A 17,240-nucleotide genomic window follows, 5' to 3' on the forward strand; every position below is an offset into this window, starting at 1 on the left:
TAAGATCTAAACTATGGAGCTGCAGCTTTGCAGTGTAATCTAGTGCAGTTCAGTTCAGAGCCCTGGAGAGAACTGATGACATCTGGTAGCTATAAAAGTAAAGCTCAGGTGATTCTTCAGTGTTATCAGAAACCTGATGTAGGTACAGCTTCATTGAGGATTTTGTTGATTGTGTGAGGCGGTTTTAAAACTGTTTATTTTCAAATGAGCCTTATATAAGTGCTGTGGTAATACAAGAAATCAGGAGGGAATTAGCTATCTGTTGGAGGACTGGTTGGCATATTTCTGTTTGTTTTTTGGTTGTTTTTTTGTTTTTTTGTTTAAATTACAGTTGTATTGGGTGCATTTATTTCAAGTGATGTGAGGAGCACTATGTCCAGCAGCACCCACTTAAACAGTTTTGTGCCATTGATTTTTGTTAATCGGATCTTGTCTGATAAAATCTTAGGAAAGTTTCTCACAGCTGCTGGAGGTGTGTGAGTGAGATTGCTCCTCTGTGACAGTGTACCAGGAGTTTTGTGTTTCCTCATCTAACAGGTCCTTTGGTAATAGTTTCTCAGCATCCAGAGAAACAGTAAAATAACATGTTTCATTGCAAAAACACAACTGAGTTTTGTACTGAAAAGTTTCTTCTCTCACATGCTGTGAGGTGAATTGTTTTGCTCTCTGGGGATCAGGAGTGAACAAAGAGGTTTAGCTGTGTGCACAATCATCTGTCTTCTGGTGAAGATGGGGCTTGAGATATGCCAGCAGCCAGCTAAAAAGTCTGTAAGATACAAAATACAATAATGAGATATAGAATGTCATACTTAAGTTCTATGTCTGCCATAGATCCTCAGTCATGGTTTTCCACTTTTTTCCTTTTTGTCTCCATGTTTGTTGGTTACCATTTTTATGCCATCCACCTGTTGTTTCAGTCAGAGAGCCTGTTACAGTTTTCTGAGCTGTCGACTTGCAAACTAGCTGCTGGGTATTTTAACAGTCACCTTTAGTGCTCTTGGACAGCAGCTCAATTTGCTCATTCTTACGTAGATTTACCAATTTATCTGTCACCTATTTTTACACTCATTCTGTTTTAAGAAAATTGTGTTGCCATTGTTGATTAACTCAAATGCACATAAATTAAGAGGAGTCTTGATTCTCTAATTCTGCTTGGTTTTATGCCATGTATTTATAGATATACAGGGAGGGTTCAGTGATTAGGCCCTCGATCTCTCAAGTGCAGGCTATGTATGCTCAGTGCTTGATTTCTTCCTCATTGTGGTTCCCAGTAATGTGCTTAGATGTCCTACAAAACTAATAACCAGGGAAAAACACTGCCCTGCAGATCTTACAGTCTATTTCACAGCTGGAGGTCCAGCAGCTCATAAACTAGACCAGGACATAAAGAGCAATACAGAATAAGAAATTGGCCTAGGGATTACATAAATGATACTGCAGTTTTTCAGTGGGGGTTTTTTATCTGTTCTTTTTTTAATGCCTTGTGATCCTATGGAATTCTGTTCATAGGTGGACCTGCTATTTCCTAAAAAGTGTCCAAAGCATCCCAAGCATCCCCCAAAACTGGGAGAGCGCCAGGAAGGGAAATTAGGGTGGGAGGGGAGAGAACGGAAGCTGTTGGAATGAAAAAGAGAAAAGCAGGAGCAAAATAAGAGGGGGAGGGGGAGAATCAGAGAAATACATACCTTGGTTTCAAACGTGGGAGGCATTCTGTTTCTCAGCTTGTTTTTGCTAGCTATCTGTGTTAATAATTGAGCTAGCTAGGAAAAGCATCTTGAAAAGAGAGAAAGAAGGCACTACTGTCGAGTGAGCCCAAAATCACATCCCCAGCCTGCACACAATTGGACACTGCAGTGATATAGGGGAAATCCCTTAACGGACAGAGCTATAAATGAAACTAGTGTTGACAAGGGGAAGAGGCACAGCTATATTTAACGGAAGTATTTTCATTTGAAAGCTGCTTTCTTTTTCTTTTTTGGGGGGTTTGTTGTTTGTTGTTTTTTCTTGTCTAGTTGGTGGAGACGATGAGAGCTCTTCCTGTTTGAGACAGTGCATGGGTGGTTTCCCCAAGGCTTTTAATGTTAGATTAATGCTCTGGAGACAGTGTGATGATAAATGGGTTCCTACAGTTATATCTACATCCTGTTCCCCCTCCCCCCTCCCACAGCTGCCCCTCTGTACAGTCTCTGCAGCGCTCGCCTCCATACTCAGCAACAGTTCTGAGCAGCTTCAGCCAGAATTTAAGGCAGCACTCTTTAACATTTGTCTGCCAAAATTCTTAAATTTTCAGTGCTGTCGCCTTCGTTGCCACTTATTTACGCAGACAATGACAAAAATGAAACAGGGAAGAGAAAGACCTCTGGCTGAAGCACAGGCCACCTCAGCTTGTCATCTGCTGTGTGGCATATCCCAGTTAATTACTTTTGCTATTGCTGTTCACATACAGCAAATAGGTTTACAGGGGTGGCCTTTCTGTAGTCTCACATTTTAACGGCAGTGCTCTGCCCATCATATTGTACTAGCAATAAATGAGCAGAGGATTTGAAAACTTTCCCCTGGTATAAGGGAATGGCTCCTCTGTGTCAGCTGCATCTATGCCTTGATTTTATACAACTTGCATGATGGTAGGGATTGAAGTGTGCAGCTTCCACAAACACCCAGCACTGAAATTCAGCAAGGGAAATGGAGATTTGAGGCACTTTTTTTAGCTGGACCTGCCCTTGAGGTGATTGCAGGTGTTTACATGTTTTGGGGGGTTTTGTTTCAGTTAGTGCAGTTATTTTTCTCTGCATGCATTTCCATTTCTATATGGCTTCCCCTGGATGTGGGGGAGGGAGGGGGGGATGGGCAGTCAGGGTGGCTCAGGTTGACCTCCCCAGCTCCGAGCTGACAGCCCACACCCTTCTGCTTACACGGCAGCGTCTCTTAGATCTCAAGACAGAATTATTTTTAGACCGTGAAGGTGTATCTGACTGGTGCATTTAGATTTCATATCATGGCTTCCTTTTCCTGCTCTCAGGTTTCTCCCACTCGGCCTTTACCTTCGGTATCGAGAGCCACATCAGCCAGTCCAACATCAACGGAACACTAGTGCCACCTGCTGCACTCATCTCCATCCTCCAGAAGGGGCTCCAGTATGTGGAGGCTGAGATCAGCATCAATGAAGTAAGTGCCACTGCTGCCACTGCTGCCACTGCTGCCACTGCTGCCACCGCCACACCCTGGGACATGCCGAGCAGCAGCCCCAGCAGCCCCAGCACGAGCCACTGCCCAGCTTCTCCTGATTTAATTTTATTCCTCGTACTTTGCCCCATCCCAGCAGAGAGGCAGAAAGCTCTGAGGTGGAGACGTGTTTCTGGTTTTCAGCTGTGGCAGGGAGGATTTCTGTGCTGCTTACCTGGGGTTTTGTGCTGTTTCTGCTACCCCAGCCAACAAATCTGGGGTGTACAGGTTCTTGCAGCAAAAGAGAAAAAGTGCCTGTGCTTTTACAGCCTTGCATTTTCAAGGTCATAGCAGAATTTGGCAGGAAAAACCTGCAGCATAGGTTAATGACACCTCCTAGCAGGCAGCCCTGTTCACAAGCCATAAGAAGCCTGATCAGAAATCCACAGAGGTCACTGGAGAGTGATTCTGGTGACTTTGGCCTAGATCATATGAGTTGAGGCATCATGTTCATGGTGAAACAGTTGCATGTAAATTCTCAGTGTGGCTGGGATGCAGGTTTTCTGTAGATGTTGTATGAACAGCCACAGACTGTCTCTGTTCTCCTTGAGCTGCCAGTGGAAACAAAGAAGGGATGTGTGGTTTTGCCCTGCCAAACTTAAAGACATGGTGCTTTGAGAGGGAATGAAGTGTGACAGATAAGCACGTGCTGCATTACAACATTTTTATGATAGATATTTCTGATGGACAAACATCTGTCCATTAATACAGAGAAGCTACTGCTTTTTCCTCTTTACCTGAATGTAGCATGTGAACGGCATGGGTGAGAACAAAGGAATATAAAATAGAGAAAAGGCTGTGTTGTTTGCAGTGTGTAGTTTGGAAACTCTTTCAGTTTTATTCAAACATTCTGTGTGGGTTTTTTTCTGGTGACTCAATACCATGTATAAGATTTGTATATGTGTTATTTTGTAAATGGGCAATAATATTTGACATTCACGCCAAGCTGCACTTTGATGCAGTTGTAATAACAAACCAGTGTTAGGAAGCTGTCTCAATTTGCTGCTACTTAACATTTTGCCCCATGCCTGAAACTGGAGCTACACAGTAAGAAGGTTCCAGCTCTGAATTACTTAGGTCAGGTTGTAGGGGCCTGCACTTACCCAGCTTCAAGTCTTTCCCTAAAATGAGAGAATAATCTGAAAATATGCCAGTTGTCACCATTAAGATTTATGTTTATCTCTCATCATGGTTTGAGTCAGGTTGAACGGGGCCCTGAGCATGATCTAGTGGAAGGTGTCCTTGCCCACGACAGGGATGTTGGAACTGTATGACCTTTAAGGTCCTTTCCAACCCAACCCAAGCCATTCTATGATCCTGTTCTAATACATAAAGTATATTGCAGCAAAGCAAAGGCCATTCATGCTACATCTGAATCCCAGGAAGGGCTACCACAGATGCTTCCCTGGGTGTTACTTTTCTATGTGTATTACTTAAGAGTGACAAGTAATCAGTGAGTCTGTGAACTAGTGTGTATAAAATTATTGTTTGTGATGTATTAAAGGGCAGTCATGTAAATAGTCCAGTGAGCACATTTATGGATGAAAATGTAAGATGTCAGGATCTGTTGGCAAACATTTTGTTTATTGTATAGCAAGAATTTGAGTCAAGATTCAAATAAATTTTGGCATATAAAAAAATGTTGAGGAGAAAGAGATTATGGTGTCTTCTCTAATGACTTTCTCCTACTTTTTCTTCCCCATGAGGAAACAAATATGTATTATCTTAACATTGTAATTATAAGGGGTAATGCAACAGCTAGGTCAGCAGAAACATACCAGTCAGGCAAGCAGCTTTTTTTCTATATTAACTGTTCTCACCTTTGGAAGATTATGTTGTTTATCAGCTACGTTATCTATCTGTATCCTATTCTTACTTGCTCTTTCTCAAGAACAAATGTTTCACCACCAGATCATTATTATTTCAAAGAATTGAAGGGAGTTTGCAGAAGATTGGCAAAATTTCACTTTACGAAGACTACTAAAATCTTTCCTCTATATTTAAGATAATAGGAAAGTGAAAGTGAAGAAAAGCTAAGTCAATATAGTCTGTATTGTCTTCAACAGCCCCCAAAAGTTTACTCAATTGGTTGTTGAAGCTGAAGTCTAATTTACAGAAATCAAAATGAAAGTCATAACTATTATAAATAATATAGTGGAATAAAAGAAAAATAATGGTAAGGCTGTCTTGTATGATCAGCTACAACTGGTGGAGCTGTGTTGAAAAACACTGCTTAAGAAACCACTGAATTTGTGCATACATCATGTTTTGGCTGAGGTTCATTATACATCATCTGCTTCCATTCCATTCCTCTGCTCCTGTAAATGCAGGAAACAAACAGTTTAACCAAAGTCTGTTCACCTTTATCATGGCTTTAACCATGACTATTTTTTCAAACAGAAAACAAAGTGAAACTTCTTGTCATTGGTCAGACATATTTTTTAACACAGCTTAACTCCTTTTGCATCTATAAAGCATTTATATGGTAGAACTTTCTATAAAATTCCAACAAATTACTTTTTGATGCATCAGACTTCTGAGTGGACCATGAGTGCCACCATCACGAATCTGAGGGAGAGGCAGTCCATAGTCCTCTGGCCCTGTTGGTTAAGTCAAAGTGTACTATCTTCACACAGCCTCATTTTGTGATCCTAAACCCGGGATTTCCCTTCTGCTCATTTTCCCTGCAGGATGGTACAGTATTTGATGGCAGGCCCATAGAGTCCCTGTCTCTGATAGACGCGGTGATGCCTGATGTCGTCCAGACCCGGCAGCAAGCCTTCCGAGAGAAGCTCGCGCAGCAACAGGCCAGCGCCGCGGCAGCAGCGGCAGCCACGGCGGCCACAGCGGGAGCCACGACGACTGCTGTTTCCCAGCAGAACACACCAAAGAACGGAGAAGCCACTGTGAATGGAGAGGAGAATGGGGCACATGCAATAAGTAAGCCAACATGCAGCTGCCTGCCACCGCTGGGCAGTTTGTGTTTCCATAATATTCTTGTACTTAGTTGCGGTGTGGGGTGCAAAGTGTGCTTTCTGCACGGTGGTAGAACTAAGAGCAATCATTACAGGAGGATGGGGCATTTCTAAAGGGCTGTGTTTTACCTGTCTTTAACAATCTGAAAACTTCAGGTATGTTCAGAATTGCAAGTTTAAGACAAAATCAAGAGGTGGAGCTGTATGCTCTCTTGTTGGAGCAGGCTACCCAGACTTTACTATCAGCTTTCTAGATCCTTTTAGATATTGGGTAAAAACTGGGCTCTAGCCAAATCTTGTCATTTTGGCCCAGCTAGGAGAGAGATGGGTTGAGAGGCTGGGACCTTGTCTTGTTTTGAAAGACAGGTGTCTGCCAGGGGAGGCAGGAACCTCCCTTGGAATGGATAATGTGACCCCCAAATGATTGCTTCCGAATTATTATGACTTTGAAATTAAGAGACTTTCAGGCAAAGATATGGGAAAAGGAATAACAGTTCTTTGCTGGTATGTATATGTATAACAAGGCAAAACAAACAACCACACCAGCACCAACAACAGACAGAACCTGGTGCCAGCCTTCTCTGCACCCACTCTGCAGTGCTTTCCCCATGGGTGCAGTTCTGGTCATGGCCAGCAGGGGCGCTGCTGGCTCCCGGCCGGGCAGGGCAGGGCGGGTGTGATGTTCCCCCGCGGCTGCAGGGGGCGCTGTGGCGCGAGCTCAGCCGCCTCGCCACACGGTAATGGCCGCTCAGCCAGCGGAAGGGATGGGAAAGGGGGCCTGCTTTACAAACCCACAGGAGCAGTAGGTCCCATGCCACTTTAGAGAACAAAATGAGCTGTAACAGGACCTTGGAAGCAGCAAGGGTGGGAGAAGACAGCAGGAGAGGGAGCCTCACAGTGGTGGTGAATTCTCCCCACAGAGATGGCAGCCTGTTTCCCCTCTGGTGCCAACAAATGAGAGGGAGCGAGGAGCTGCACTCAGCCCCTTCCCCAGCCCAACTCTCCCGCTATCTCTGTCCCTCCAAGGGAAACTGCTCACCTAATAGAGTAACCAGTCACACCCTTCCCCTGTACTGTGGCAACTTCTTTTGTCTCTCTTAAGTACCTGTTGTTATTGTCCCTTAGCAATATATGGGAGAAAATTCCCTGAGAAAGAAAACAAGAGTAATCCCAACCTCCAACAGATCTACACAGCCTATCTGTGTCATTGTTGTGTGACCAGTGCATAGCCTTGTGCAGCAGGCTGTGCTCCTGTCCTGTGATTATCCATAGCCTTGGCATGGTCCTTGGCCCAGTCTGGCATGTTCCAGCTTCCATTTTTGTAGGTTGTGGCCAAGGACAGGAGCATCCCTAGCCTTACTGTCATGGTCATTAGCCCAGTTTGGACCACACCAACTGTCCATATTCCTGATCAGCATTGCCAAGCACATGTGCCAAGGACTATTCCTAGCAAACAGCTTGGATGCAACCAACCTGTCCTGAAGACGCAGAGCAAAATTGTTCTTCGGCCTTTTATTTAATAGCATGTGCTTATTCATAAATTCACTGCAAGTATCCAATTGAAGGTCACACCTTCCTGAGATTTCCTTAGTCTTTGGGAACAGTCAGTTCTCAAGAGTGCTGAATTCCCCTTTGTTCATGGGTGACTAAGGGAGACTGCACTTACGTATTAGTCACCTAAGTCAGACATTTCCAACATGGAGTGGGACCTACCTGCTTGTGTGACTAGATCCTGATGCCTGTGCTAACACTGTGGGACAGATGGGATTACTGGTTCTGGCTTCTGTGTGCAAGGCCCGTTGTGTACTGGCTGACTTCTGAAACCAGCCCTTGCTGCCCAGTTGTCTTACAAGAAAGCTCTAGAGGAACATGCATGGCAGGTTTTATAGGAAGTCCTAACAGTTCTTTGGCTTAGACAAGGTCAGGACTGTAGTCATGTCACAGATTTTATTAGTTCTGCAATGTAGATACCTTTATCAGTCTCCACCTTCTCTTTGATCTGAATAGATTCCTCTGTGGGTCAGTGAGAAAAACACTTTCAAAACAGGTTTTCCTTCCAAGAATTCCAGTTAGACAGGTTAGTTTCCAGCAGTAAAACTGCAGTTATTTAAATAGCATTTTTATTTGAGAAAGCAAATGTAAAAAAGATCTAAACATTTTTAAAATATTAATCTGTTCTTGGACTATGGATTGCGTATGTTTTACTTTAAACTAACCTTCTGCTTTGAAACTTAATCATTTCATATATGAAGGGGTACAAATTGAAATTAAAATACCGGTAATTGTATCAAATGCTGACATCTTGTTTGATGACACGTCTTCAGCTGACATGTGAAAATTTTAGGGGAATGTCTCGCTGTCTCAGGGCCAGAAAAAGCCAAATTCTTAAGGCAGAAAACTGATCATCGGTTCATCACTAAAGGAGAGCCACTCAGATATATTTCCTTCTGATCCAAAGAAATATACCTATTATTGTATTAACAAAAGGAAAGCCTTAAAGATCAGTTCATGTTTATTGCCACACTGTAAGCTTTGATGTCTCAAATCTGACATTTTCTAATTAAAAAAATAATAATTCTCACAGCTATTTTTAAAAGAGGAATTTTCACAAACAGTTGCAGACCTTTTCTTGGAATGTTGAGAAGGACTTTTCCTGGGAGAAAGAAATAATCATGAGTAAAAAAGACTGCTGATATGAAAGCTGTGAGAAACTTCCCAAACCTTAATTTTTACTGTTGTTGTATTCCAAAGGCCTGGCATAGATTGGCACAGGTTTAAATAATGTGCTAATCCTTAGTCATAACCTGGAAGTCACCCAAATACCAGGCTTTCAAAAAAGGTGGAATGGGTGGAGCGGGAGGAAGAAATGTCTTAGAGAAATTACCTAGTTTGCATTTATTCTGGCATGGAGTTCTCCCTGACACTCTTAAGTCTTTCCAAAAAGGTTTTAAAATATTTAATACTATATTGTAAGTTTTTGTATGTACCATTACCAATACAATATAATAGATTTAAGAAAGAGAGGAGACAGAAAACAATAGCAATAGTTTAGATGCAGATTCAACTACTGAATAAAAAAGGTCGCTGGCTTGTCTGGTTGCTTCCCAAATAATGTTCTCAGTTTTAAGTCACTTCAAATGGTACAGGAAAAAATAAAAGTCAGCATGTAGAAATGGAGCCAAACTTTGGATTGTTTTCCAACACAAATGTTTTTAGTGTAATTTGTTTCATTATATTCGCAAGGATTGGCTTAGGTTTATAAAAAATAAAGCTCTGGAAAGAGGAGTAAACCCTGGTCCTTTATTAAGACTACAGCCATGAAGAACAACTTTAGTGAAAGGCCTCTAAATATTTAAGTTAAATTAAAAAAAGAAAAAATATACTTCCTGAGAAAAGATAGGGTTAGCACTCATAAGATCTTAAAAATATCATTTTTTTTTTCTTTGGAGGAAATAGTATTATTACCAATGTGTTAGAATTTTTCTTTTTACACTAAAAAATCCCCTCAATCTTAATACTTTGGGGTAATATGATTTCTAATTTCCAGTCATTTGGGATTTTTTTTATACATTTGAGGAAAAGAATTATAATGTAGACTATAGCCAAAGATCCCCTGGCCTTTAGAAAATGTTTTGTGTTAACATTTGGACAGAGTCCTTCCCTATGTGACCTGCAGATTTGGCTTTTTCACCTGAGGCTCTGCTGCAGTTAGTAGAAATGCCTTCTCTTTCAGAGAACCCCCCAGGGGAATTTTGTTCACATAAGATCTTAACAGAAAGCTTTCTGCTTGGAAGGTACTTTAGAACAAAAGAAGCCTGTTCTTGATGGTTGCTGCATCTCACTTACCTATTCATTCTCATTCCCCATGCACGCATTGTAGCTGCATCCATAGGAAAGCCAAATTTCCAGGTGAGACCAGGGCTGTGCTGGGTAAGGAACTTGTCACTCTTGAGAGGGTGCCCATTTGTGCTCAGGGGTTTCTGCAGTTTTTTGTTGTTACCATTATCTTATCAGTCATACTGCAAGTGTCTCACTGAATCTGGTAAGAGCCTGAGGCAGTATCACAGAGGCATGAACTGTCCTGTTTGTTCAGTGGGGCATTTTAAGTTCAGTGCTGAATAGTAACACTCTAAATATGATTGTTCTGACTACTGATGCAAGTAGGAAGAAAACACATAAAATGTGAACAGTGGCAAATTATTTTTGAAAGGCTTCTCATCCTTCCCTCTCTTTTCTCATAAACCACCCAAACTGTTCTGTAAAAAACATTACAGGTATTTCATTGCTCCTAGAGGCCAGTTGGTCTCACATGTACTAATCCAGGTATCAGCTAATCAAGGTTTCTTTTTCATAGCATGACTATTAGTGGGGTTTTTGTCACAGCAGTTAATAAAATTCAAAGTGTGTGTCAAGGTTTTTGCATCTGGCCATGTACCAATGAAAAATATTCCTGGGTATCAGATGGCTTTGCTCTTGACTCTGGGACCTTGGAGTAATACTGCTCCCCAGCTGTCACTCGATTTTAATCGAGAGCGAAAAGCAGCCCTGCCCTTAGAGCCAGGCAGGTAACAGTAGGATCCTATGTTGTAAGCATAGCATCTCATCTAAATTTTTCAGATTAAAGTGCTTGAAACATCTTCTTGATTTACCCCCAGCTTCCAGCTCACACTGTGAAGAGGACACAGATGAATGCAGAGCCATTATCATGCTGCTGTTTTTCTCATGAAAATATGCTTTAAGCGTGGTGAATCTGTGCTGTGCTGAGCAGTAGAGGATTGTGAGTTCTAGGCTTGTATCTTCTGGTGGGTTTTAATAGTGCTTCACTCTTCAGCTAGTGCCTGACTGCTTGGGCTGTCAAAGATCCCAGCTGCTTGTGTCGGGCTAAATCTTGAGTATAGGTATATCTCAACAGTATTCAGTCATACACATAGGGAATTATCAAGGACAACACTTAACATAGGGACGCAGCATAGGTATGGAACTTACAAATAGGCATTTCCAGTGTTTATGCAGCAAGTCTATAGATAATGAGTGTAGCCAAAATATAGATATTTTTCATTAGAAATAAGCTGTCAAACTACTGTTGGTTGTTTCCTGATTTTAATACTTGATTCTATGTAACTCTTGTAGATTCCATTCCATCTGTGGTGTAGATGTGGCACAGACATAGTTTTAGGGGGGTAACCAAATACAAAATGAGAAATGCTATTTGTGTGACTCAGCATAAGTTAGGCAGAGCCAAGTGCCTGACAGCCAGGTATGTGAAAGCCCAGGTAAGGGTAGAAATCTGGAGATCTTCCTCCCAATGGCACTTGTGCAGTGTCACAGTATGTTTCACCAGCTGATGGGCAATAGCTGAGCAGAGCTGAAGTATCAGGACAGATGGCTGATTTTAAATGCCATAAACATGCAGCAATAAGGGAGCATAATTATTCTGCTTGCAAACCTATGGATCTTCATATGTAATTGAAGAATGACTAACTGAAAGACTTAACCCAGAAAGACAACTTGCATTTTGATCAGTCAGAGCCGATCAGCTGGCCAAAGCATTGGTTAGGTAACAGGAGGCTGCCAGCTACCTGCTCTTGGATTTGCTTTCTGCAGAATGGGCCACACTTGTGTGTAGAGTAGCATCTGGTGTCTGCTGTTTCAGTGTCTCACCTGTCCTTGGATGGTGTCTTGTTTGCAGAGAATAATGGTCTTGTAATGCTGCCAGGAAGTGTAGCTAGAGCTTAATGAGGAAGATTTATACAGAAGCAGAGAAAGTCTGAAGTAAAAACATGGTTCATGATGCAGGTTGGAATGAATTGTTGTTACTAAGAGAAATCCATAATTTTAAATTCACTTTTTCTTGCTCGAGACAATAAAGGAAGTTTATAAAAGTGATGAGTCTAAAGAGCTGCAGAGTTACAGCACACAGGTTAAGTAAATCTATGACTCATTTGGTACCTTTGTGTGTATTATGATATCCTTGAGAAGGTGATCAGTCACCATTCCCCTGATGTGCTCCAGGAATGAAGCCCCTCCTCAGTATATTTTTTGTCTGTGAGTAGCACAGATATTACTTACAGGAGACAACGTAAGAAAATATAAATGCTTTCTGTTGTTTTTTAAAATTATTTTAATAAATCTCCAAGTCATTTTTAATGAGGCCAACTTCAAAATAGAAACTACACTAAACTGAGTATTTGGGGGATGAAAAGCTATGTAGAGTTATACAAAATGTTTTGGCAAGCTCTACATTTTGAAGAATTGCCATAAATTTGAATGGCCAGAGAGAGCAAATAGAGTAATATTGTCAGTGACACAGCACAGAGCATTATTTTGGTGTATATGCTGCTGTAACCTTCAGGCCTTGGGTAGCTAGCATGACTTTAAAACAGACCTAACTGCATCTTGTAAACTGTTTATTTTGATAAATCTCCTTTCAGATAATCATTCAAAGCCAATGGAAATTGACGGGGATGTTGAAATTCCTCCTAACAAAGCAACAGTCCTTCGGGGCCATGAATCAGAAGTGTTCATCTGTGCCTGGAACCCTGTCAGTGACCTGCTAGCATCTGGGTAAGACATGTGACTCAAACCAGCTCTTGCTATTAGAGAATATTTAGAGATGTAAGAACTTGTACTTGGGATGTGGATGAGTATTCTCTGGGGTGTTTCATCAGCCTGCAGCAGTGTTTTTTTCAGCAGTACCATACCTGTATAACTGCTAAATAGTTATAAGGTGATGACAAATATGAAGAATTTGTACATTTAAGATTTAGGGCCAAATTCTGTGGCCCTAAATACACACAAATTTTTAGAAATATTTTTTAAATAATTCTGGATAATATCTCAGAATATTTGGAGATCATGTAATCTACTGCTCTTAGTTATTGACTCACACTGGGGTCTCAGAAAGTCGTTGGCATCCACCAGGTTTTTTCAGAAGTATGGAGATGGGGGTGCTTCAGACTGGACCTAAGTTTGTTCAGTGAGCTGAACAGTAAGCAGTGGTTTAAGGGAATGTTGTGGTTTAGTGTCATTGGAAGGAAGTCCAGTTTATCCTTTGCTGGACTGCTCTGCATTGACCACCAGAGCATCCTAAGTGGCACAATCAGGAGACTGACTTACAAAACCATTTTTGAATCAAACAAAATCACAATTGTAAACAGGAGCTGTATGCAGGCACTGGTGGAACCTGTGTTCATGCTTAAATTTAAACCTTAACATGAAAACTAGATTTAAGAGATCTAACTGGGAACATGGAGTAGAGCTGATCATAGTTTGAGGAGGTAAATCACTCAGAGTTACTTTGCAGTATTAGGGTACTTTCCTCACAAGGAAGAGGAGAGTCCTTATTTTATTTCTAGCTTTTTTGCAAGATTATCAGAATAGTCTTCTTATTTACTTCACTTAGTGCATAAAAACACAGAATTACAGAATAAATAAAAAGAAAAATAAAATAAATTCCATGTGGATGAACAGGAGAGATCTCCAAGAGAGTGAAGATAGCAATTTCAAAAAATTAATTTCAGACAACAGACTGGAATTTTGGGAACCAGAATCCTGCTGAGTATGCTTTTTTTTCTGAAATATCTAGGTCTGATAGCACTTTCAGCATCTGTAGGACTATCATCTGCATTTATCAATTTTAAGCAAGTCAGTGCTTGCCACAGTGGACTGCTTCCCTAGGATCCATGGTGCACAGTCCTAGTGTGCATAATTTAAATGGTGGAGCATTTCATAAATCAGAGTATGTGTTGCAGTGTGTGTTTAACTTTGCCCCAGGGTGCTAAGCATTGGTGGATGGATCCCTGGATTGTGATATCTTACAGGTAAACCTGTAGCTTCAGGTAAACCTGAGGATGATAATCAGAACTGTTAGTCAGATATCTGAGCCAGAGGAATACCCTCTCACCACCCATTCCATTAAGCTTTACCCTTCAGTGTAATAGGCCTTTTGTAATGAGCTTTGCTAGTGACTGTGGAGGCACATAACCACACATGTGCTCACAAAGTACAGTCATGTGCTTTAGTCGAACAGCAGTGCAATGACAATGCAAATACTTTAGATCCATGTGCATCTTGGTCAGATTTTAGCCTGCTTGTAAGAAGCAAGGTAGGGATGCAGCTGGAGTGGGGGTAAGGCAGCAGCCAGTGCCCGGTGAAGCTTAGTGACTGAAATGGCAGAGAATGCACAGAAGAAGGTGAAACTGAAGGAAGAGAGCTGAGTGAGTAATTATGCCACTGCACAAAGAAGCCTTTGTCTGGTATATTAACAGTGCAAGCTTTTATCTACAGGTAAACTCCATATTACAGCACCAGTTAAACAAGGGGGAGAAATTCCTGAGATCCACAGTATTCTGCAGCTCTGTTTGCCCTTTACAAAGTAATGATTAAAAAAAGAACACTGCAGTTAGTCTGATGAGTGAGCATCAGATTGTTAGATTCTGTAACAGCCATGTTGTGCTGCCTAGTCAATACTTTTCTTTGAGTTTCCCATCTGCTTGATTGTACCCATCTTAAGAAATACACTTCAAAACCTAGCTATTAAATAGAGGAAATAATAACATATTTATTTTGTTTGTAAAGTGACTAATTGAATCTCAGTTAATGACAAAGTATTTTTCTGAAGCCTATAGATTTTTTTAACAACTAGCAGCAGCAGTTTAGACAGCAACCTGATGTAATCCTCAACTAAAAGAATAATGCAGGTTCAGAACCTAATCTGAAGCAAGCTGTTTAAAATAAATGTAGAATGAATTACCCAAAACTAGAGCACTGGTTTCCAGACTTAGTGACTATCCCACTGAGAGAAAGGCATTTTGATATTTAATGTCAAATCTACTCAGTTACTGTTTTCCTAGTGTGTGAAAACTAGCACAGTAATATATACTCTCTGGGCTTTGCAGAATAAAGCAGAGCTATTTCAAAATAAAACAGAGAGACAGGAATTTCTCTGATCAAATAGCTAGAAAAATATATTCTTCAACTGCTCTTCCCCCACCACACACATAACCCTTAAAGCTGAGGATGGGAGAGACTAGAAATACCAGTAAATGCTATCAAAGGCATGACTGTCACCAGATGCCTATGAAAAGAATGCTTAGATGTTATGAACAGAAGCATTATAATAATAGAGTGAAGTGTGTGCATACAGCCATGGGAGATGATTAACTGCACTTTATGAAGGAAGTCAACATTCCAAAGCAAATAATTGCGGAGAGTGTTTTGGACAGGTGAAAAGATACCAAAAAAATAGGTGCTTGGTTAAATCTCAAGATTTGGCCATTCCCAGCCATAAACCCAAAGACTGATATCTTCCACTAGTTATCTTTCAATATCTAAGTTTTAATTTCATGACACATAGAAATTGTTGCAGATGGTTATGTTCCCTGTGTAGTGCAGAAATCCATTACAGCTGCATCCACGTTAGTAAACTAACTGTGCCTGGGAATATTCCTGGGCACTGAGGCCAGCTGGCACAGAGTGGCTGCTGTCTGTGCTAGCAAACTGCCCTGCCTGCCAAACAAACTGCACATTGGAAATCATCTCTGGACATTGCAACCACCAAGCCGTGCTTAGGAGTTATTCAGAGAGAACATCAGAGACCCAAGCAAGACTGCTAATTAAAACAAGCCAAAATCTGGCCAGGGAATAACCTGTCAGTTTGCTTGCACGGGTCATCATGGTCTGGTGACACAGAGTGTTCTGAACATGCTTGAATTTCCCAGTGTGGAAGTGGATGGACTGTGATGTCAAGGCTGCTAGAGCTTTGAACTCCAAAACCTTTTCCAGTTGAACTTAGGATGTTTTTGTCATTGTGTTCCACTGCTGTTTCCAAGAGTGTTCTGTTCTGTGACATCCAGCCATGCCCTTCAAGTAGTTCACACAGCCACGAAGCAGAGGGACCTGGCCTCAGTCCCAAAACCAGCAGTAGGTTTCTTTGCTTATCAGCTAATCTGTGCCAGCCTCTCTCACACAGAGAGGCTGTGACTTGTCTCTTCCAAACCTCTCTGTGCACCTTTGGCTCTCCCTAGTCAGCAAAGTAATTATCCATAAAAGCTGCTGTCCGAGATCTTTCAGTTCTGGCTGTGTCTCTTGAAAGCAAGAGATGTTTCCAGGATATCTGCTGTCATCATTTCTGGGTTTTATATATATAATACTTCAGGTTACTGCACTCCTCATTCTGGGTTTTATATATATAGTGTACTTCAGGTTACTGCACTCCTCATATCAGTGGTTTAGGATCCACTGTAAATTACCTTTCAGAATAATCTTTTTACTTACCAGGTTGAGGGTGTTAATTTCAGACACCACCCCTCAATGTCAGTGCCAGATATTAATTCTGCTAACTCTGAGTGCTTATTTGTTAGCAGGGGACTATCTGGGCTGGTTTCCTCAGTGCATCAAATCCATGAATGCAAAGTGGTCAGCTATTAGGGGAGGTTGGCTTGAATAACCTGTAGCAGGGAATAATGTTGTAGAATCAGTGGGGCAGAGATCTTAATCAGGACACCTGTGAGGGACTTCCTTCTACTAACTGTCTAGGAAGAGTAAGCACTTAGTTTAAGAGACCTGCTTTATTAAGGAAATACTAGATGTCAAAATAAAAATGAGGAATTTCCTTCCCATAATTCTTTCAGTAATATCTCTTAAAATAAAATAGCAAAAACTCTAACCTGTTGGAGCCAGAAGTAGTAAATACACATTAGCAATATTGCATCTCATAATAATAGTGATTTTTAAGTCTTGTAGCTGAAGATTAGAAATACCAAGGTTCAACAACCATTTTGTAAAATTCTTTATCCAGCTGCAGCACTTACAACCTCTGTGCTTCCAGTTACAGAGTGGTGATTTTATATGTCACAAATTAAATTCTGCAAACATTTGTCCACCTTGATTCATGAACATACTGAGGCAGGAGAGCATGAACTAAAATCCTTTCAGAAGTAGCCTTCCTAAAATTTGGCAGTACTCTTCCACAGGGCAGAGGAGTACACCTATTACTCAAGTGTTCGTGACTTGCATGTTGGAATGAGCTGCTTTATCATGTAG

At 41.2% G+C, this 17,240-nt stretch overlaps 1 protein-coding gene across 4 annotated transcripts in view; it reads left to right on the forward strand.

Moving 5' to 3' along the window:
• Window positions 1-17,240, forward strand: part of TBL1X (transducin beta like 1 X-linked) — a 194,100-nt gene that overhangs the window by 154,121 nt on the left and 22,739 nt on the right. For all 4 annotated transcript variants that reach the window (XM_009089642.4, XM_030234609.2, XM_018913520.3 and 1 more), the window contains 3 exons: window positions 3,020-3,165; window positions 5,913-6,162; window positions 12,629-12,761. In XM_009089642.4, the coding sequence (XP_009087890.1) occupies window positions 3,020-3,165; window positions 5,913-6,162; window positions 12,629-12,761 (529 nt within the window). The remainder of the gene's footprint in view (window positions 1-3,019; window positions 3,166-5,912; window positions 6,163-12,628; window positions 12,762-17,240) is intronic.

Source organism: Serinus canaria, chromosome 1, assembly GCF_022539315.1.
Source record: "Serinus canaria isolate serCan28SL12 chromosome 1, serCan2020, whole genome shotgun sequence".
NCBI classification, from domain to species: domain Eukaryota; kingdom Metazoa; phylum Chordata; class Aves; order Passeriformes; family Fringillidae; genus Serinus; species Serinus canaria.